This window comes from Gopherus flavomarginatus, chromosome 21 (assembly GCF_025201925.1).
Source record: "Gopherus flavomarginatus isolate rGopFla2 chromosome 21, rGopFla2.mat.asm, whole genome shotgun sequence".
Lineage (NCBI taxonomy): Eukaryota > Metazoa > Chordata > Testudines > Testudinidae > Gopherus > Gopherus flavomarginatus.
Window position 1 is genome coordinate 7,841,228 of NC_066637.1, and position 16,528 is coordinate 7,857,755.

At 48.7% G+C, this 16,528-nt stretch overlaps 2 protein-coding genes across 6 annotated transcripts in view; both read right to left on the reverse strand.

Annotated features, from left to right (window-relative positions):
• Positions 1–359: 359 nt before the first annotated feature.
• Positions 360–7,393, reverse strand: LOC127038694 (lysophosphatidic acid receptor 6-like). Of its 3 annotated transcripts, none has more exons than XM_050931485.1 (3): positions 7,308–7,393; positions 4,558–4,659; positions 360–1,705 (listed from the first exon to the last, which is right to left on the reverse strand). In XM_050931485.1, the coding sequence occupies exon 3, from the start codon at positions 1,533–1,535 to the stop codon at positions 468–470; it is 1,068 nt and encodes a 355-aa protein (XP_050787442.1). In that variant the 5' UTR covers positions 1,536–1,705; positions 4,558–4,659; positions 7,308–7,393; the 3' UTR covers positions 360–467. The 3 variants fall into 3 exon arrangements, with proteins under 3 accessions (XP_050787442.1, XP_050787441.1, XP_050787444.1); XM_050931484.1 differs by lacking the exon at positions 7,308–7,393 and adding an exon at positions 5,572–7,281; XM_050931487.1 differs by lacking the exon at positions 4,558–4,659 and having other exon boundaries at positions 7,308–7,371.
• Positions 7,382–16,528, reverse strand: part of PUSL1 (pseudouridine synthase like 1) — a 63,442-nt gene continuing 54,295 nt past the window's right edge. For all 3 annotated transcript variants that reach the window (XM_050931492.1, XM_050931491.1, XM_050931493.1), the window contains exons 7-8: positions 9,269–9,431; positions 7,382–7,543 (exon numbers count right to left, since the gene is read on the reverse strand). In XM_050931492.1, the coding sequence (XP_050787449.1) occupies positions 7,512–7,543; positions 9,269–9,431 (195 nt within the window). In that variant the 3' untranslated portion in view covers positions 7,382–7,511. The remainder of the gene's footprint in view (positions 7,544–9,268; positions 9,432–16,528) is intronic.

Here is a 16,528-nt window from a genome sequence, read left to right on the forward strand (position 1 = left end):
TGACTGTCAAGCGATCAGTATACCAAACTGTACTGATGCAGGTCCATTAGTTTGGATAGTTCATGTATAATTTGTCAACTATTAATAATCTAATATTTCATGCTATACACAGACTGGAATTGTTCTTATTCTACAAGGATAAAATAGCCAGCTGATCTGTTTACTTTGACAGTGGAGGCTAATTTCCACTTTCCAAACAAAGGATTTTGTTTTTGTACTGCTTAATAAGTAACATTGAAGTGGAAATACTGCCATACATTCTTGACCCACTTTAGTTGGGATCAACCGCTCCTGAAGTCTTATTTATACACAAAACACATTAGCAGAAGTGCCTGTGTTATCTTCATGTTGTCTGCAATTAACAGACTCTAGTCTCCTAGGAAGTGGACTGACACCACCTGATCTCCCCTGAATACTCCTCCTCAAAGTTCAGTTGGATTTGAACCCGTAACCTGTGGGTGAATAACTTACTGACCTTGTTTTAAAAAAGGCATTTCATTCAATTGCTGTGTTGGTGGTCTTGCTGCTGGCTTGCTTTTATAAGGATAGTCATTGAATTTTCTGTCACAGATGGTATAAACCTTGGTTTTGGATCTGAACTTGAGGCTGAGACGCCATGGCTTGCTGGAAGCCGTGAAGTAGTATAGGATGGGGTTCAGGCAGCAGTTGAAACTGACCAGGGCCAAAGTGACCCGGCGCATTTTGTAAATTAAGTTGGTAAACGGGCAACTTTGGATGAGCTGGACCCTCATCAAGAAGTGGAGTAGGTGAGTGAGATGATAAGGAAGGAAGCACAGGATGCAGATGAGCAGGATCAGGTAGATGGTCCTCAAGGCCTTCTTCTTGTGAATGCTGCGTCTGGTGTGGGCAATCCGCTTGGCAATGAGAGGATAGCTGATGAGGATGACAGCAAACGGGATGACAAAGCCGAACAGCAAGGCACAGACATTGTAGGGCATCATGCGATGGGTCCAGCTGGACAGCGAGAAGTTCTCAAAGCATGCAGTCTTGTTCCCTGTGCCCCTGTTGTGAAGGGGCCCCCCAACGATAAGCGGGATTGTGATGCTTGCAGCAATGAGCCAAAAGACTGTGACCACTATCATGTAGTGGGTGACTTTGATCCGGATGTAGGCGAAGGGGTGCAGCACAGCCACGTAACGATCCATGCAAATACAGGTGAAGAAGGCAATGCTGATGTAGATGTTGATGTAGTATAAGGTCCCAGTGATCCTACAAGCCATGTCTCCAAAGATCCAATCGTTCTGGTTCAGGTGGTAATGAATTTTAAAGGGCAATATGCAAACAAACAAGGTATCTGCCACAGCCAGGTTGATGAGGTAGATGTAGGAGTGTGAGGTGTGCTTGACCTTGCAAGTCAAAAGGTGGAGAGCCAAGACATTTTCTAGCAGTCCCAGTACAAAGACAATGCTGTAGATGATAGTGAAGAGATGATACTGGAAGTCTGCTTCCACGTAACAATCAACTATTGTTGCATTAGAGTGTCCCCTTGCCATGGCATAGGAAGTATTTGCCATGCTTTCTGCTGCAGGAGAACAAGTTCTGTGGGGATAGCCTAGATTATCCTCTTCTTTCCAAAAGATGAGCAGCTCCAGGAGCTCTCTGTCCTGGGGTGAGAACTCGAGTTGTGGTGTTACATCAGCCAGCTCTGGTTAAAATGCAGCTAAAGTGTCTATGCTTGGTAAACCTAATTAGATAAAAATAAGCATTAGTGGGGTGGAGAAAGACTTTCCATCACGTTACAGTCAAAAATATCCCCTAAAACCGGAGAGTGGTTGAGATTAAGCAGCCCCCAGCTCATCTACGTTTAACAGACAGCTGGAGGAGACCAGTTACAGGAGCAAGTATAGAACATGCAAAGGGGACACACATTTCACTTACGATGGGCTGAAGGGTTAAATACTGGGACTGTCCTTCAACAGAGCTGTGCTGTTTATGTAGCATGAGAGGGTTCCTTGCGGTGAGCAGAGTGACCCCTATGTGAGTAGGGCTTTAGTTGTTGCAGGGTTGGGTACTATTTACTGCCCTTGGCTTGTTTCACTAGAGGTACTGACTGTGTGTTACTCCCTTTGCAATGGTTCTAAATGGCAGGCAGGGGAAAGTCTTCAAGTTAAAACGGCTGAGGCTTGATTTAAAGCTCAGAGCCAAATCTAAGAACTCAGGGCTAGTGCTAGGCTATTTCCCATGAATGTGCTGCATGACTTTAGCGCAACGTTATCAGAAGCGTCCCCAGTCTGCATGCCCAGCTTGGGACAGCTTGCTGAGAGGTGCTCAGCACTGGTGGAAGCCAAGCCCCAGTTCTCTGAGATTAGGCATCCAAATCTGAGCATGGGACTGGGTGTAGCAGCCCTGGCTTCTGTTCCAGGCAAGTCATTTCACCTCTGTGCCTATTGCCCCTCCTACCCTTTGTCTCAGACTGCAAGCTTGTCAGGGCAGGGGCTGTTTCTCATGACAGATCTGTACAGAGCTGAGCACAAGTGGGCTTAAGGTGCAGCGAGAGGCCCCAGCTGACATTTAATACAAATAACCTCTTGAAACAATTGGGACACCACTTCCCCATGGAGTGAGGTTTCATGCAGTGTTTGTAAAGTGCTGTGAGATCCTCTGCTGGAGGCCCTAGGAAAGTAGATGCGACTATTATACATTAAATGGGCACAGTCAGTCTCCTCACACTTCCCCTCACTGTACTGTTGTCACAAGTACCACCAAAGACTGTCTAACAGATGGGGGGGAATAGTTTCATTTTGGCACTACAGGGCGAAGAGCAAGTCTGACTACACAATCTGTTGGTGGCCGTCTTTCAGATAACAGAGAGGGAAATAACTGCAAAACTGAATCAAGCAGGAGAATTTCACCAGAGCAGGATCCAGACACGCAGCGACAACTCTATGATTTGACCCTGTCCCTGACAAGAAAAAAAGGCGACTGAGAAATTGCAGCAGGCCTAAACCAAACATACTGATTGCAGTGGTCTTTGATCTATCTTAAATTTAATTCTCCATCTGACGAGCAGCCGGGTGATCTGAATAAATAAGTGATGTGTGAGTGGAGAGGATACTAGCAAATGAAGTGAGTGGTGGGGTTTTGAACAGGCTGTAGAATTTGTCTAAAGGAAATAAAGGAAAGACACAGTAATTTTACTGACCACTAACTGAATGATGTGGAACAGAGCAGACTGAGTCAGTCAGCAGAGGTAGCACCATGCAGGAAAACAGTTTTTTTTCCATAAGTGACATTTTTACTGACCACACCAACCCACTCAAATTAAAGGAAAATCTTACTCTCACTTCTCAAGCAGTCTTGGTGTGAGAATTGACTAGCCAAGGCACAAAATCTACTTGCCCAACATCACCATGATAAAAACAGAGACTAATATTCTAGTTGTCTGCCGTGAGTACAATCTTGCACAGCTGAGCTAAAGCCACCATCTAAGTAGGCATCAGAAACCAGGTCTGCCCCACTGAAGGAATGGCAGCCTTCTCCAGCCTCACAAAAAGGAAGTGAAATGTACGGCTGGAAGGGATCTCGAGAGGTCATCAAGTTCAGCCCGCTGTGCTGACTTGGTAAAATGAATAATTTGGTTTAGATGTTCCACTCCCTTAAAGTGAACCTGCTTTGGATTAATTATGGCAAAATGAGGATAAGAGAGGGAAGAAAACTAAGGACATTCCATCATCTGCTCTTCACAAACAATTTAATATCACAATACACATCGGAAGTAAATAAACTTAAGTATCTTCATTATACACAAGAGGGTAGAGGTAGCAGCAAAATGACTCTTCCCCATCTCACAAAGCTAGGAGAAGCACCCAGTTCCCCAGGTTCAGTCAACTTCTCCCTACTGTAAATAAACTAAATTGTTTACTCATGGTCCTCTTATTATCCTCAGGCCCCCATTCTGCTAGTAAATCAGCTTGCAGGACCAGCGCCTACATTTCTTTAAAAACCCAATTCTTTCTGCCGTATTTATCAGCGCCCATTTTACTTCTTGCATTTTAGCTCGGATAATGAAAATGAGATTCACTTGCTAAGCTCTCCATGGTGCAAAATTTCTGGTTTGCAAATGCAAGAGTGAAGAGGAAAAGGTCTGTTGGATTGGAAAAGAAGTTTCCATGGTTATTAATGGAAACATTTCTGTTAGTCACAGGATAAATGTGTGTTTTTTTTACAAAATTTGAATTTTGGGTCAAATGATTTGACAGCATCACTTATAAAGCACCAGAAATACAAGCATTCCCAGTGTCAGGGTGCAGTGTCCTAGGCAGATTACATCCACATGGAAGGAATTAGCAGCATAACAAGATATTTAAAGCCAAAAAAAAATAATAGTTACCATATAAGCTGGTAGGTTATTTTCAAACATTTACCAGGGGTGTTGCAAACCTAACTCAGCCTGATCATTTGGAGAGGGGCTTTCCAGCTTGTATTAACGTTAGGATTCCTTCAAAAAAACCCAGACACTTGCTGCCAGCTGCCCTCGTCCTGTGCCACGCGGCATCTCATGACAAATGAAGGGGAAGTAAAAAACAAAAAACTCACCCGCCAGCCCCAGGCCACTTTATCTCACGCGAAAATTCCAACGAACACTGGATCCTCTGAAGACTCTTCACAAAGCAGAGGCTTGATGCTGAGCTCTCCTGTCTGAAGTATAGCACCAGAATGAAGTCACCTTGCAAAGCATACGGCAACACCCGCCCACTGTGCTTTGCAGAGAGAAACCACAGGAAGTGCAGAGGTAGGCCAAGAGTTCCAGTTCATACTCGGAATCGGCCAGTAGGTGAACAGAACATTTCACATCACACCCAGCATGTGTTATGTTAAACTACAATGAGATGAGTTTCAGTTTTGCCAGCGAGCGAAAGGCAGTCTTCCCGTGCACCAGCGAGCGAAAGGCACAGTCCCATGTTCATTCACAACTGCGACAGGCACCTGAGCTACTACACAGCCCTAGGCCTCCCCCTTAACAGAGAATGCTAATGCTTCCAAATCATGGGCCAGTACTTGACTTTAGCCTGAGCCTAAATCCGATTCATTTCACTTGTGATTTTATCTGTATTTTAACCAATGCTCTTCCTGGTAAGGAGAAATGGCAATGATGCGGCAAGGTTTAGGCCACTGGTCAACTCCTTTCCAGGGAAACAGTTGCCTAAATTTGATCAATAGCATCAGATTTCCTGTGTGTCTGTATCTGGGTGGAGTTGAGATACCTAGGTGAGTCCAAAACAACATGACAGCTGGTCCCTTAACCGTTCTGCAATACATCTCTAGGGTAACGACAGGGTGAGTCCAATGCTCCACAAGCAGATGCACGAAGCATTGTATAACATCAGTCAGCACCGCCCCTACTGCGATACCGACGTTAACCTTCCTGACTGCGTGGAAGGGATTGTGGGGCATTTTCCGGGGCTCCCTGGAACTGCCCATGGCACTGTTAGTCAGGAGCTGCATTCTTAGCACTCACCCATGTGCAACTGGGATTAGAAACCAAAGAAAGAAAGAGTAGGAACCAACCCGCTGTGTATGAAAGGAGAGAATAAAGTGGAAAATTCTTACCTCTCCTGCAGTGGGTGGAAGAAGTGAGTCCACTGGATAAACCTGCTACCGGCAACAGTAAAGGGCTGAAATAGTTCACGTCACCAACGCATAACCCTGCCTGTCAAGGAGTTAATGCACACTGCACAATCTTGCAACTAAGTACTTTTCATTTGTCTGAACAGGTTACTAGGTATCTAGTCCAACGCCCCAGTAACAAAAAGCACCCTCTGACCCTGAGGAGCAGACTGGAGGGCTCTGAACACCAGCTCTGCAGTCGAGGAGACTTGTCACAGGGTCTTAGAGTTTAGTCTCATTTCCTGTATATCACAAGCCACCACCACCCAGCAACCAAAAGGAAACCAAATATTACAGCCCTCTAGAACCTCGACTTTGTGCCACAGGCAGAGAATAGGAAGGACCAAGATGCACTGATGCCCCAAGATGCCGCAAATGGCAGGGAAATGAGTAAGTGAGATAGAGCCTGATAATCTTGGCAGGTCACCTGCATCCACACACTGCAGCAGAAGGTAGGGGGAAAAACAATCACCCACAGTCACTGACAATCTCACCCTCTCAATAACTGCAAGCCAGGCATATGGGGAGGAGGAGCTAATTAATAAAGTTGACATTAGGCACCTTCAATGTGCACCAGATATGATTTTTGCAGCAGGACCTGGCCAAGCACTAGTGTTTAACTGCACGATATGTTCACTTTCTTTTGGGAAAACCACAAAACCCTGAAGTTTGCACCAACCAAGCCATAAGACACCACAAAGCTTTAAAAGAGGTAAAGCAAAAGGCAGAGCGAGACCATGTTATATAAGAATAACTCCTGCTTCAGTCTCCCTGCCTAAAACTTTTGCCACAAAGATGAACTGTGGCATAACATGCACAGCAAAACAGGCCAGCCTCCAGCACACTTAGGTACTCAACTGCCTGCGGTATCGGCCTTTGCAAACAGAGTCCTCCTCAAGGAAGGCTGGTGTTTTGGAGCCATTCACAAGCCAGGCAAATTAATACACAATATGATGTGGACTGTATCAGACCTAGTCATAAAATAGGCAAAACTTGAGGTTTAAGTGTCACAAAAAATGATCCTGTTTATTATTATTACTATTATTAAAGTATCTGTGTGTTCACCACCACGTTATGCTCCTGTATTGATTCACATGTGCTCTGTGCACTGATAAGCCTGCTGACAGCCCTGCACATTAATAACTGTAATACAGTTGCAGCAAAATGTCCGATCATCAAAAAAGTTAGCTAGCATAATTTGTTAGTCTCTAAGGTGCCACAAGTACTCCTCGTTCTTTTTGATAATACTTGAGTGTTTCTATTGTTCTAGCAAATGTTTCTTAAACAAACAGATCTCCTCTGGCTTTTGAAAATGACCCCAATTAATAAAGGGCCATTATTACTTCTCTGCAATTTTCCATGTCTTGTGCACAACTCAGCTGCAATTATTTGACAATCCCACAATTCAAGTTGGGCTTTCATGATACACACATCAACGACTGTGTCTCCAGCTGGTCTGCAAGATGACAGGGATTACAAAGAAGAGAGGTAGAGAGGAGACAATGGTCTGCCTACTGTGGTCTGACCCCATTCTGCGTCTGTGCCCTGTGGAAGTGACACCCCTCCGCACACACAGGTCCCTTCCCTATATGTTGGTGGAGGCAGGAGGCGAGGGAAAGACAGTATGTGAGCGTGTAGCTAGTGGTATGACCCAAGTAACTAATAATCTACAAACAAACCAGCTGTCGGTCGCCCAGAGTTACCAATCCTTCCAAGCCTCCGGGCACATGGACAAATGACGTGGAGATGCCTCTAGCCACAATCAGTGGGGTTTATTGAGACCTGGCTGTGTATCAGCATACAAAGCAAGTTCTGGAAATCTCTGCGACATGGCCCCCACCAACCGAGTTCTTTCAGGCACAGCTGCACATCTCACAGGGCCGCTATTCTGCTGCATTACCTTCTGTGTCCACGTCTACAAGGAGAAAAAGGGAAAACACATTGATGTGGAAAGAAAGAAAAACCCAGCCCCACCTGAAAGCACTTAAGTTTGTGTTTCTTCATTTCCTGCCTGGGCTCCGTCCCCGCAGATGGCGGGTGGCTCGGCAGCCAGCCCTTCTTGGGAGAAGTGCCATTAGAACGGGCCAAAACCGACAAGCTGCCGAGTTTTCAAGGCTCGCCCAAGAGTTCTGCTTTGTCTCCAGGCTGGTTGTGTGGCTCTTTGTTTCCCTGCTGCTTGCTCCCTGAGTCCTGCTCTGGCACCTCCAAGAAAAATCAAAGGAGGCCTCGTCTGCTGCTGCGAGGGATGAAACCTAACCCCAGTTTAACAGAGCCTCGGGGAGCCTTGACAGCTTTAGCAAGCCCTGGCTGCCACGGAGCGGTCCCAGGGAGGGCCGGTGGGGCTAGCTGAGATGGACGTTCTGTGTTTGTTAAGGCCCCTTCATACCAGCTCACCCTAGCCCTGCTGAATCGCTGGCTAACGAGGGGAGGAAGATTCTACAAGGAGCTGCAAAGAGAAGAAGTGGCTCCCAGGGAGGGCACCCCAGAGAGAGCCTATAGAAGGTGAACCATTGAGGCCCATTTGTCCCCACCCCGCCTGTAGAAGGGAATTGAGTTTAGTTTATTCACTTCAGCTGCCATGTGCCTGGAGACAGCTCAGGGGTCTGAAGGCCTCTCTCTATGCAGCATAGGATCACTAGTTACACAAGCTTCTCCATATTGCAACCCTTCATCATTTGTGTCCTCAACACTGACCTGGCCAGGTAGGGCACAGTGCTATGCAGCTGTCAGGACACCTGGGTTCTACTCCAGGTTTCTGCCTCGGAGCCCACGTGCCTATGGGCAAGTCAGTTTTGCCTCTCAGTGCCTCAGCTTCCCCATCATTGGCAGTAATACATGTCTTTCTAAAAGGCTGCGAGAGCTATGGATGAAGTAGCTCCGTTAGGTACTGGATTATTGTATCATTTCACAATGGTGGCTCGCATCTGTTACTACGGCAACGCTCACTGGGAAGTAATTCGATGCCCTCCTCCTTCTCCCTTGGAGCGGATCGCTAATCTCAACAGAAGCAAGTACGCGTGTTTACGGCAAAGATTTCATCGATTCCCTTTAATGGGACACTAACACAGAGGCTGTATTCGATTTAGAAATAAGATCGTCCTTGCCCCATCAAGACATCATCTTATCACATTCTGCCTGCAATAAAATCACATTTATTGTTCAAACTAGTTAATATCCTCCCTCCCTACAGGGGATATGAATTTTGGAGTGTATGAATTCAATCTTTTAGCGACCTCAGGCAAGTTGTTGCACCTCCTTTGCCTCAGTTTCCTCATCAAAACGGCCATAATGCTCACGTGGGTATAACGAGGCTTCATTAGTTCGTCTGTACTGACACGGCCCCGTTCATCCGAGAATCTCAAAGCCCTTTGCAAACTGTATGATGAATGTTTTACCAATGGAGGAAACTGACCAGGAAACGCACCCATCACAATGTCCCATTACAACAAGTGCCCATTACAACTCCGGCACTCCGTAAAGCGTGGCTATAAATAGCCTGTGAGATGAATAATGGCAAAGATGGTTTTGATAGCAAGGCTGGGGTGGGTTACTGCTGCCTTCAGAGGCAGATCCGACTCCACGGAAGGAGTCTTGCGATGCTCGGCGTTCCCTATGACCCGCACTCCATGGATTCACGTACCAGCGTCGTCATACTCCACAGATTTCAGGAAGAGTCCAGCTGCCGGAGCCATAGTGTTTAGTGGATAAGCTAGTGGGTCTCTCATCTCTAATAGTTCCTTTATGTGATAAGGAGCCAGCCTGCCTTGGCCAACTGCTACCAGAGCCCCTACCATCCTTCGTACCTGAAACGACAGAATTCGGCTTAGAAATACTGCCTCATTGTTGCACTTGTAAAAAGCAGACGTGAAAACCCTCTGCCCGGCATCTGATGCCATCAGTGTAACCCAGCAGGGCCCAGGGGCATGTAACATTCCATAACGATCAGTGCCAGGGAATTAGCCTATGGAGTGATGCTTACGCCCTGCAGTTCAGAGCGGCATGCCTGGTCCCCGCCATCCCGGGAGGAGTCCTGCCAACAAACACTGGTTGAGAAGAAGTGGCGCAAGAAGGCCAAGCAAATTCCAGCACTGGTGCCCCTTGCTCAAAGGAAGGTCAGATATCCCAGACTTCCTAGTGCCCTCCCACAACGTGGCCACTCTTGCCTTTTGTTCATGGGGGCGTGCAGGAAAACTGGGCTGTCCACCAAACTTGACCGTTCAGAGGACAAAAAGTCAGCCCATGGAATTGTGGGATACTCCCCGAGCATGAGTCGGGGGGGGGGGGGTGCTGTGTCTACACTGCAAAGCAATAGGGCTTGAACCCAGGCTTAGAGCCTCCACCCCCATGGGGTCCTGGGACAGAGCTGTGTGTGTGTACACCGAAGAGGAGTTAGAGGTGCAAACCCTGGGCTTGCACTGCAGTGTAGACATGCCCTGAGACCCCACCTTTGTGACACCCCCTCACACACAGCCCTTGTTCCCCCAATCCGCTGGTGAGATCCAGCAGCTGCCCCACATCTCCAGCCTGCAGAGGGCAGGACACTGCACGGCAGTGGTAGGCGGTAGCTCTGCTGTGATTTGCCTGCTCCATGCGTCTGCCCTGCTCAGTGGTGCCCTGGGACTGCAGGCAGCAGTGACAGTGGCCAACACCCCCACAAATCAGCACAGTGACCTCTAGTGGGCAAAGGAGGTGGTGTGAACTGCAGACAATATTCCTGGGCCCTCTGCATTATATCATGAGAGCCCTCCTTGCAGTAGGGGGACCAGACAGCAAATGTCAAAAATCGGGATGGGGTGGGGGGTAATAGGAGCCTATAGAAGAAAAAGACCCCAAAATCGGGACTCTCTCTATAAAATCAGGACATCTGGTCACCCTACCTTGCAGTGATACTGGAGTGCCAGGGACACTGAAACTTTCTGCTACATAGCAACGCTGCCTCTCACTGGAGCGCACGTGTGGGCAGAGAGAGAGCTAAGCAGAGGCGAGAAGCAGCAGCGCCCACACATCCCTCTGTGGTAGGAAACTAATGAGCACGCGACAGAGCTGGGCTTTCAAACTCAAGTTATGCAACCAACCTTGTTTCCAGGCGGGGGAGACTCGGGGGCTCGTGTCTCTCTCAAAAAGCCAAAAACAAGTGAGTCAGATGAGGAAGAAATGCCCCCGCAGCCGGCAATTTGATATTTCAAACACCTCCTCTGATCTGCATCTAACACCTCCCCACTGCCACAGCTACATGGAGAAGCTTGGCCTCATGTCCATCACCTGAGCATCTAAGCTAACAGTTGTCCTTTCCCTCTCTGTCCCTGGAACCGAATGTGTTGCATGGATGCCACTGGCACTTGCATCCATCGGTGCCTTCTGTCCCAAGATGCCCAAAAGTCAGCAGCCTCCTACGCCAGAGGCACTGAACATCTCTGCAGAGAGGCCGTGCACGGACTGCTGCCTGCCAGCGCCCACTAGTAGCAGCTGCATCAACACGAGCAGCCACAGCCTGACAGCTCCTCCTCAGAAAGGGCACATCTACCAACATGCAGGAGGAGCGAAGCTAAAAACTAGAGCACCAAGGATGTGTGTAGGAATGAGGTCTGCCTACAGGAGGCGCTGTCACTCGTTGAGAGGAGCTGATAGATCGGAAGGTCTTTGGGGCAGGACCGTCTTGAACACGCTGGGGTCCTGGTCCATGAATGCGGCTCATGGGCACTATGGTAATAAAAATAATTACTCATCATAATCATCGGCCCAACACCTCAGTCTCCTTAAGCCGGCTGTGATAGGGTTTGGGATGGGCCTTGGTTTCCATACGGCTGCTAGGAAGTGAAACCTATTGTTGTGTTTTTCACAGCAGCTAGTTAGTTAGAGACGGGAGCTGGACAGGAGTCACTGCTAGCAGCCAAGCAGCAAAACTATCAGCAACAGCTAGGCCCATATCCTCTCCAGGCAAAGCTCTGGTGGGGCAGAGAGTGGGCACTGGCAGTGATCCTGTTCAAAGCACACAGTGCAGCTGGAGAAAGGAGATGACGGGATTTCACAGCTCCCACAAGAGTTAATGCACAAAATGGAAACTGTCCACCCACTGGCACTAGTAGCCTATCAGCCGGTGTCCCTTTAAGATGGGGCAGGGAGCTGACTCTGCCAGAGGGATGCTCAATGCTTTCTGAGTATCAGGCCCTTTGAAGGCATCTCAAAGTGGGCACCCCGGAAAGCCCCAGCGTGACCTTTCCAAAGCTCTCTGCTCTGCTCCCATGGGCGAGCCCTGCGGCTCCCCTCAGGCTGTAGGACATGGCAGTCCCTGCCCCAAAGGGCTCAGGGTCTAAACAACAAGCCGTAAGAGATGGACGAAATTAACAAGCGAGTGGTGCAAGTAGCCAGCCAGCAGCCGAGCTCTCAACATGCTCGGTGCCCAGGAGTTATCCCAGTGTTTTGTTACGACAACGTGAGCCTGAGTGAATAACCATGGGCCATAATCCCCATAGTACAGTCAGCGGGTGCTGCGAGGGCTTCAGACCTCTCAGGGCTAAGACCCTTTACCCCTTCTGGCTGCCTTTCCAAGGGCAAAGCTAGCCCAGGAGGGACTGGGAGGGATGCAAGGCACTGTAGAAATGCTAGACAGTATTTAGCCTTTGCTCAGGGTCTCTGCCCTGCAGGTTGCAGGGGGGCAGGGAGCGCTGTTCGGCCTCTCACAGGAGGAGATGCTTCCATTTTGATTTTATGCAAAAAGCACATTAAAAAGTTACTTGCTCCCTTTTATACTATTGGCAGCCTGTCCTCAGCCATGTCACTGTCTCCTCCCCAGCTACCAATCAGTTCCCCCACAGCCTTCCCCCGCATGACTCAAGGGGAAAATGATTCCAGCATCCATGCCATGAAAAGCTGCCTCGCCCTGCCTTCTGTGCTTGCTGCTGTCTCTGCTGTCTCTCCATTACAGCCCAAGGCGTTGGCTTAGCCGTCTCAGCAGAAGATTTTAAATACCTTGTCTCCCTTCACCTCCAAGAATCAGAGCAGGACTAACAGATTTCACACACGAAACGCTAATGCAGGTAGCTAGACGTGTACAGGACTTTTGTATAAACCCTTAAAAACCAGGGTCCCGTCTGGCTATGAAAGACCCTAGGTCATCTTTCATAAGAGCAGGGTTTGCCCTGGTGTCTGCCCACTCGCTGTCATGCACGGTGTTCCCTAGCTCCCTGCCAACCCAGAGGTAGCTGCATTGCAGATCACAGGGCTGCTGGCTGTGTGTAAATAGTTAGGGGAGCATTTTGGGATGAAAACTGCTAGAGAAATTGGAATTCTATCACAGTTAATAACTTTGCAACAGGAATTTCCAGCCATTAGGATCCTCCTTTTTTTGGTGACCTTTAAAGGTGGAAATAAAATTATGCGGGCACCCTATTTATTTAGCTTCTTTATGGTGCCACCCGATAACGAAACACAGAAATATCAGGAATATCAAGTCTGATGTTGCTGGAGGAGCCGAAAACCTTGAGTTGGGATTTCCTCAGCCCTTAACTGAAGGGGCAGGGGATGATTAAACTTTAACAAAAATGTCTTTCCTCCCAGATGTTCGGCAGACGTTTGAGTTAAAGGGAGTTTATGATTATTTAGTATTTGAATTGTGGTAGTGCCTAGGAGCTTCTGTCACATCTCATCTAAAAGGATCCCTCTTCTCCATTGCTCTGAGAGTGGAGATCCCATAATCCTTTAAGCTCCTCAGTCAATCACAGAATCTTCCAGGAAAAGCAGAGTAGACACAACCTGAACTGCTAATGTAATAAAATAAGGAGAAACAAAAACTAAAAGCCCAGGCTCCTTCCTGCCCTTTACGCAGTTCATCATGCTGCAGAAGCAAAGGACACAATCACGTCTTGAAAGCCACCTTTTGGGGCTGCCTACTGCCTGACGCTCCTGCCATCTAAGCCAAGAAAAAAAAAAACCACCATAAGATAGACTTTAGGGTCAGAAGGGACCAATATGATCATCTAGTCTGACCTCCTGCACAAAGCAGGCCACAGAACCCTACCCATCCACTTCGGTAACTCGGACATAGGTTAGGGGTTTGTTATAGAAGTCTTCAAATTGTGGTTTGAAGACCTCAAGCTGCGGAGAATCCACCAGCAAGTGACCCATGCCCCATGCTGCAGAGGAAGGCGAAAAACCTCCAAGGCCTCTGCCAATCTGCCCCGGAGGAAAATGCCTTCCCGACCCCAAATATGGCGATCAGCTAAACCCTAAGCATGTGGGCAAGACTCACCAGCCAGCATCTCCCTTCTGAGCAGGGCTGAGGAAAGCTCCTTTCTGCTGACAGCACTTCCAGAAACAGTCTGGCTTGCTCTGAGCTGGTACCTTTGCAGTGTAGCTGCTCTCCCAGGAGCACTGACTGTGCTCATCAGAGGGAGACAGGGCTGAGTTTGCTAGCTAGGCTGCACGAGCAACTCCCAGACTGTCTAGTGGTTAGAGCTGGGGAAGACCTAGGGTCAGCTCACTGCATGACTGGGGGCAAGTCAATTTGCCCTCAAGAAGTTTAATGTGCAAAGGGCTTGGAGATCCCCAGGAAAATAAAAGGAGAAAGAGAGCAGCAGGTTCCAAAACCAGGCAGCCAGCTCTTAACAGGGCCAACCAGCAGGAGAGAAGGTTCAGTGGGGGTCACCGATGTGATTGGGACTTCGTCCATTGTGCCCACTGCCCGTGGGAACAGCCGCTCAAGCATTCCTAGAAGCCCCAACACGTAATTCCACCTGGCTCAGTGGCGACCGGCCTTTCAAGCTGGGCGTTGTGTTTGGTGAGGTCCTGCAAGACCCCTCCTCAACACGGCTGAAGCTTTGCAATTGTCTGTCTAGTATCCTGGGCACTGAAAGGAAAGCGACCATGCAGGCTCAGGGGAGACACCAGGTCTAGTGTTCTAAATGCTCACAACAGCCTTTGTGTCACACATCGCAGGGATGGGGAGGTCCCACTGACATTTGGAGTTGGGCCACAGAACATGCTACTGATGCAGCACTTGCTTGTGGTTGTACCTTGTATCCCTCACCCACTGCTATCTCACTACCTCCCGTGGGTCTCTCCAGATTTTCCACTAGCTGATTTTACCAGCAACTCATGAGAGCAGACCAACTCTGTACGAGGGAATCAGAACACACACGGGGGCCCAGCTGACACGCTTACTTGTGCAAACACAATCCCCCTCCATACGTGCAATCGGTTGTGCCCGCACAGAAGGGAAGGCTGGGGCTAACATCTGAGGTCCATTTAGCTTTGTTTTATTAGGCTGTTTGTGCCCTTACAAGAAAAACGTAAAGCAAATCCTGCAGGGACCCAAGCGCAACACTATAACAGAGGAGGAAACAATTATCCAGGAGGTTGCGTTTACAGTAAAGTAAACTCAGCTAATTGGGTTTGTCCTTGTTAAACCCACGCACAGGTCAAATGAGCGAGGAGTTATTTATAAGAAGACAAAGCACCATCACTTTCCCACTAATGCCTTAATCCAATCAAAGCAGCCGGCTGCCAGGGCAGTTAGCAGCTAGGGGTTTGGGTTAGGTCTCTAATATTCAGATTGATGGGCCAACCCAGCACGGGTCTGTTTCATGGGTCTTCCCTGCTCAAGCCAGCTAGGTCTTTTCCATCTCTACCTGCTAAGATCCTACATTTCAGCATGGATAAAACAAACCGGATCTGACTGTGAAGAAACGACCCTTCTGGACACGCACTATTTTACATTTTCCCCACTAGAGGTCACTGCCTGCTGCGAATCTAACTCCCATGCCGGCTACCCCAGGGATCCGGGATAGCCACACGCCCCGCAGCCTCACGGGGCAAACGCATTACACTCCTCGTGACAGTTCTCCTGGGGTGCCCCACCCTGCTTCCCTTGTCAAATGCATCCTGACTGCACCAGCGGGTAGGTCAGTGCACACAGTTCGAAGCTGAGCTGGGTTTCTGCAGGGATGGCGGAGGTGGTCATAGCTGTCTGCAGCAGATAGTTGGGCAGAGATGGAGCATGGGGGGCCAAGAACATCACTGCCTGAGGCTGGGACCTCCTAATGCCTAAAACACTCACTCGGAGGAAGACACTCTCTCTCTTAATTGTCTTTCCCGGGAATGGGGAATGGGCTAGTCCTTCCCATGCCCTGAAGGTCTCCCCCATTTCGAGCCCACTGCTGCTCCGCCTTGGCCGCTCAGTCGCTAGGTGCCTGCAGCCAGGGAGTTTAAGAGGCTGCTCGGCCGGTGATGAAAACAAAGCTGGTCCGCCTAATGGAATCCCAAAGAGCTGCGTATTGCTCCCTGAAACAAGACCAAGCAGCCCCCTCTCTGCAGCTCGCTGCCGCCAGCATGTGACCATGGCCGAGACCCACCGACCAAGAACTGCAAACTCTTTCCTAAGAAGGACCTCCATTAAACTGCGGAGCAGCCTCTCCCGGGAGGGAGGGGTGGAAATGTGATTAAAACCCCACTCCTGAGTCATTAAAGCAGACAGGACAAAGCTAGAGAACAGGGAAGAGAAGGGAACAATCCTGCAGTAGGGAATAATCTCCCTGGGACAGGAACTACACGGCGTAATGGAGCTTTTCCATCTCTCCTTTCTATAGTTCTACGTAGTATTTCATGACCCTTAAACACAAGTGAAAACTGCAGACTGTCCTCAGTAGGCTCAGCATCGTAACACAGAGCGAGACTGCCTGGCGATTGGCTGCAGCTACTCAAACCATAGGGATATGGCAACGTAGTTTGGAGAAAAATTACAACTCCCACCCACATGGCCTGGAACCTCCAGTCATTTTAGAAGCAAACTTAGAGGTTCTGGTTCTACTGGCCCAAACACTGAAATAAGAACATCTGTGTTCTATTCCCGGCTCTGCTATGGATTCACTGCATGGCCAGAGCAGTCACGGTGCCTCTTTGCCTC

Bases quoted from the DNA above. Each gene is read 5' to 3' on its own strand.
- LOC127038694 (XM_050931485.1), bottom strand. From the start codon at position 1,535: ATGGCAAATACTTCCTATGCCATGGCAAGGGGACACTCTAATGCAACA.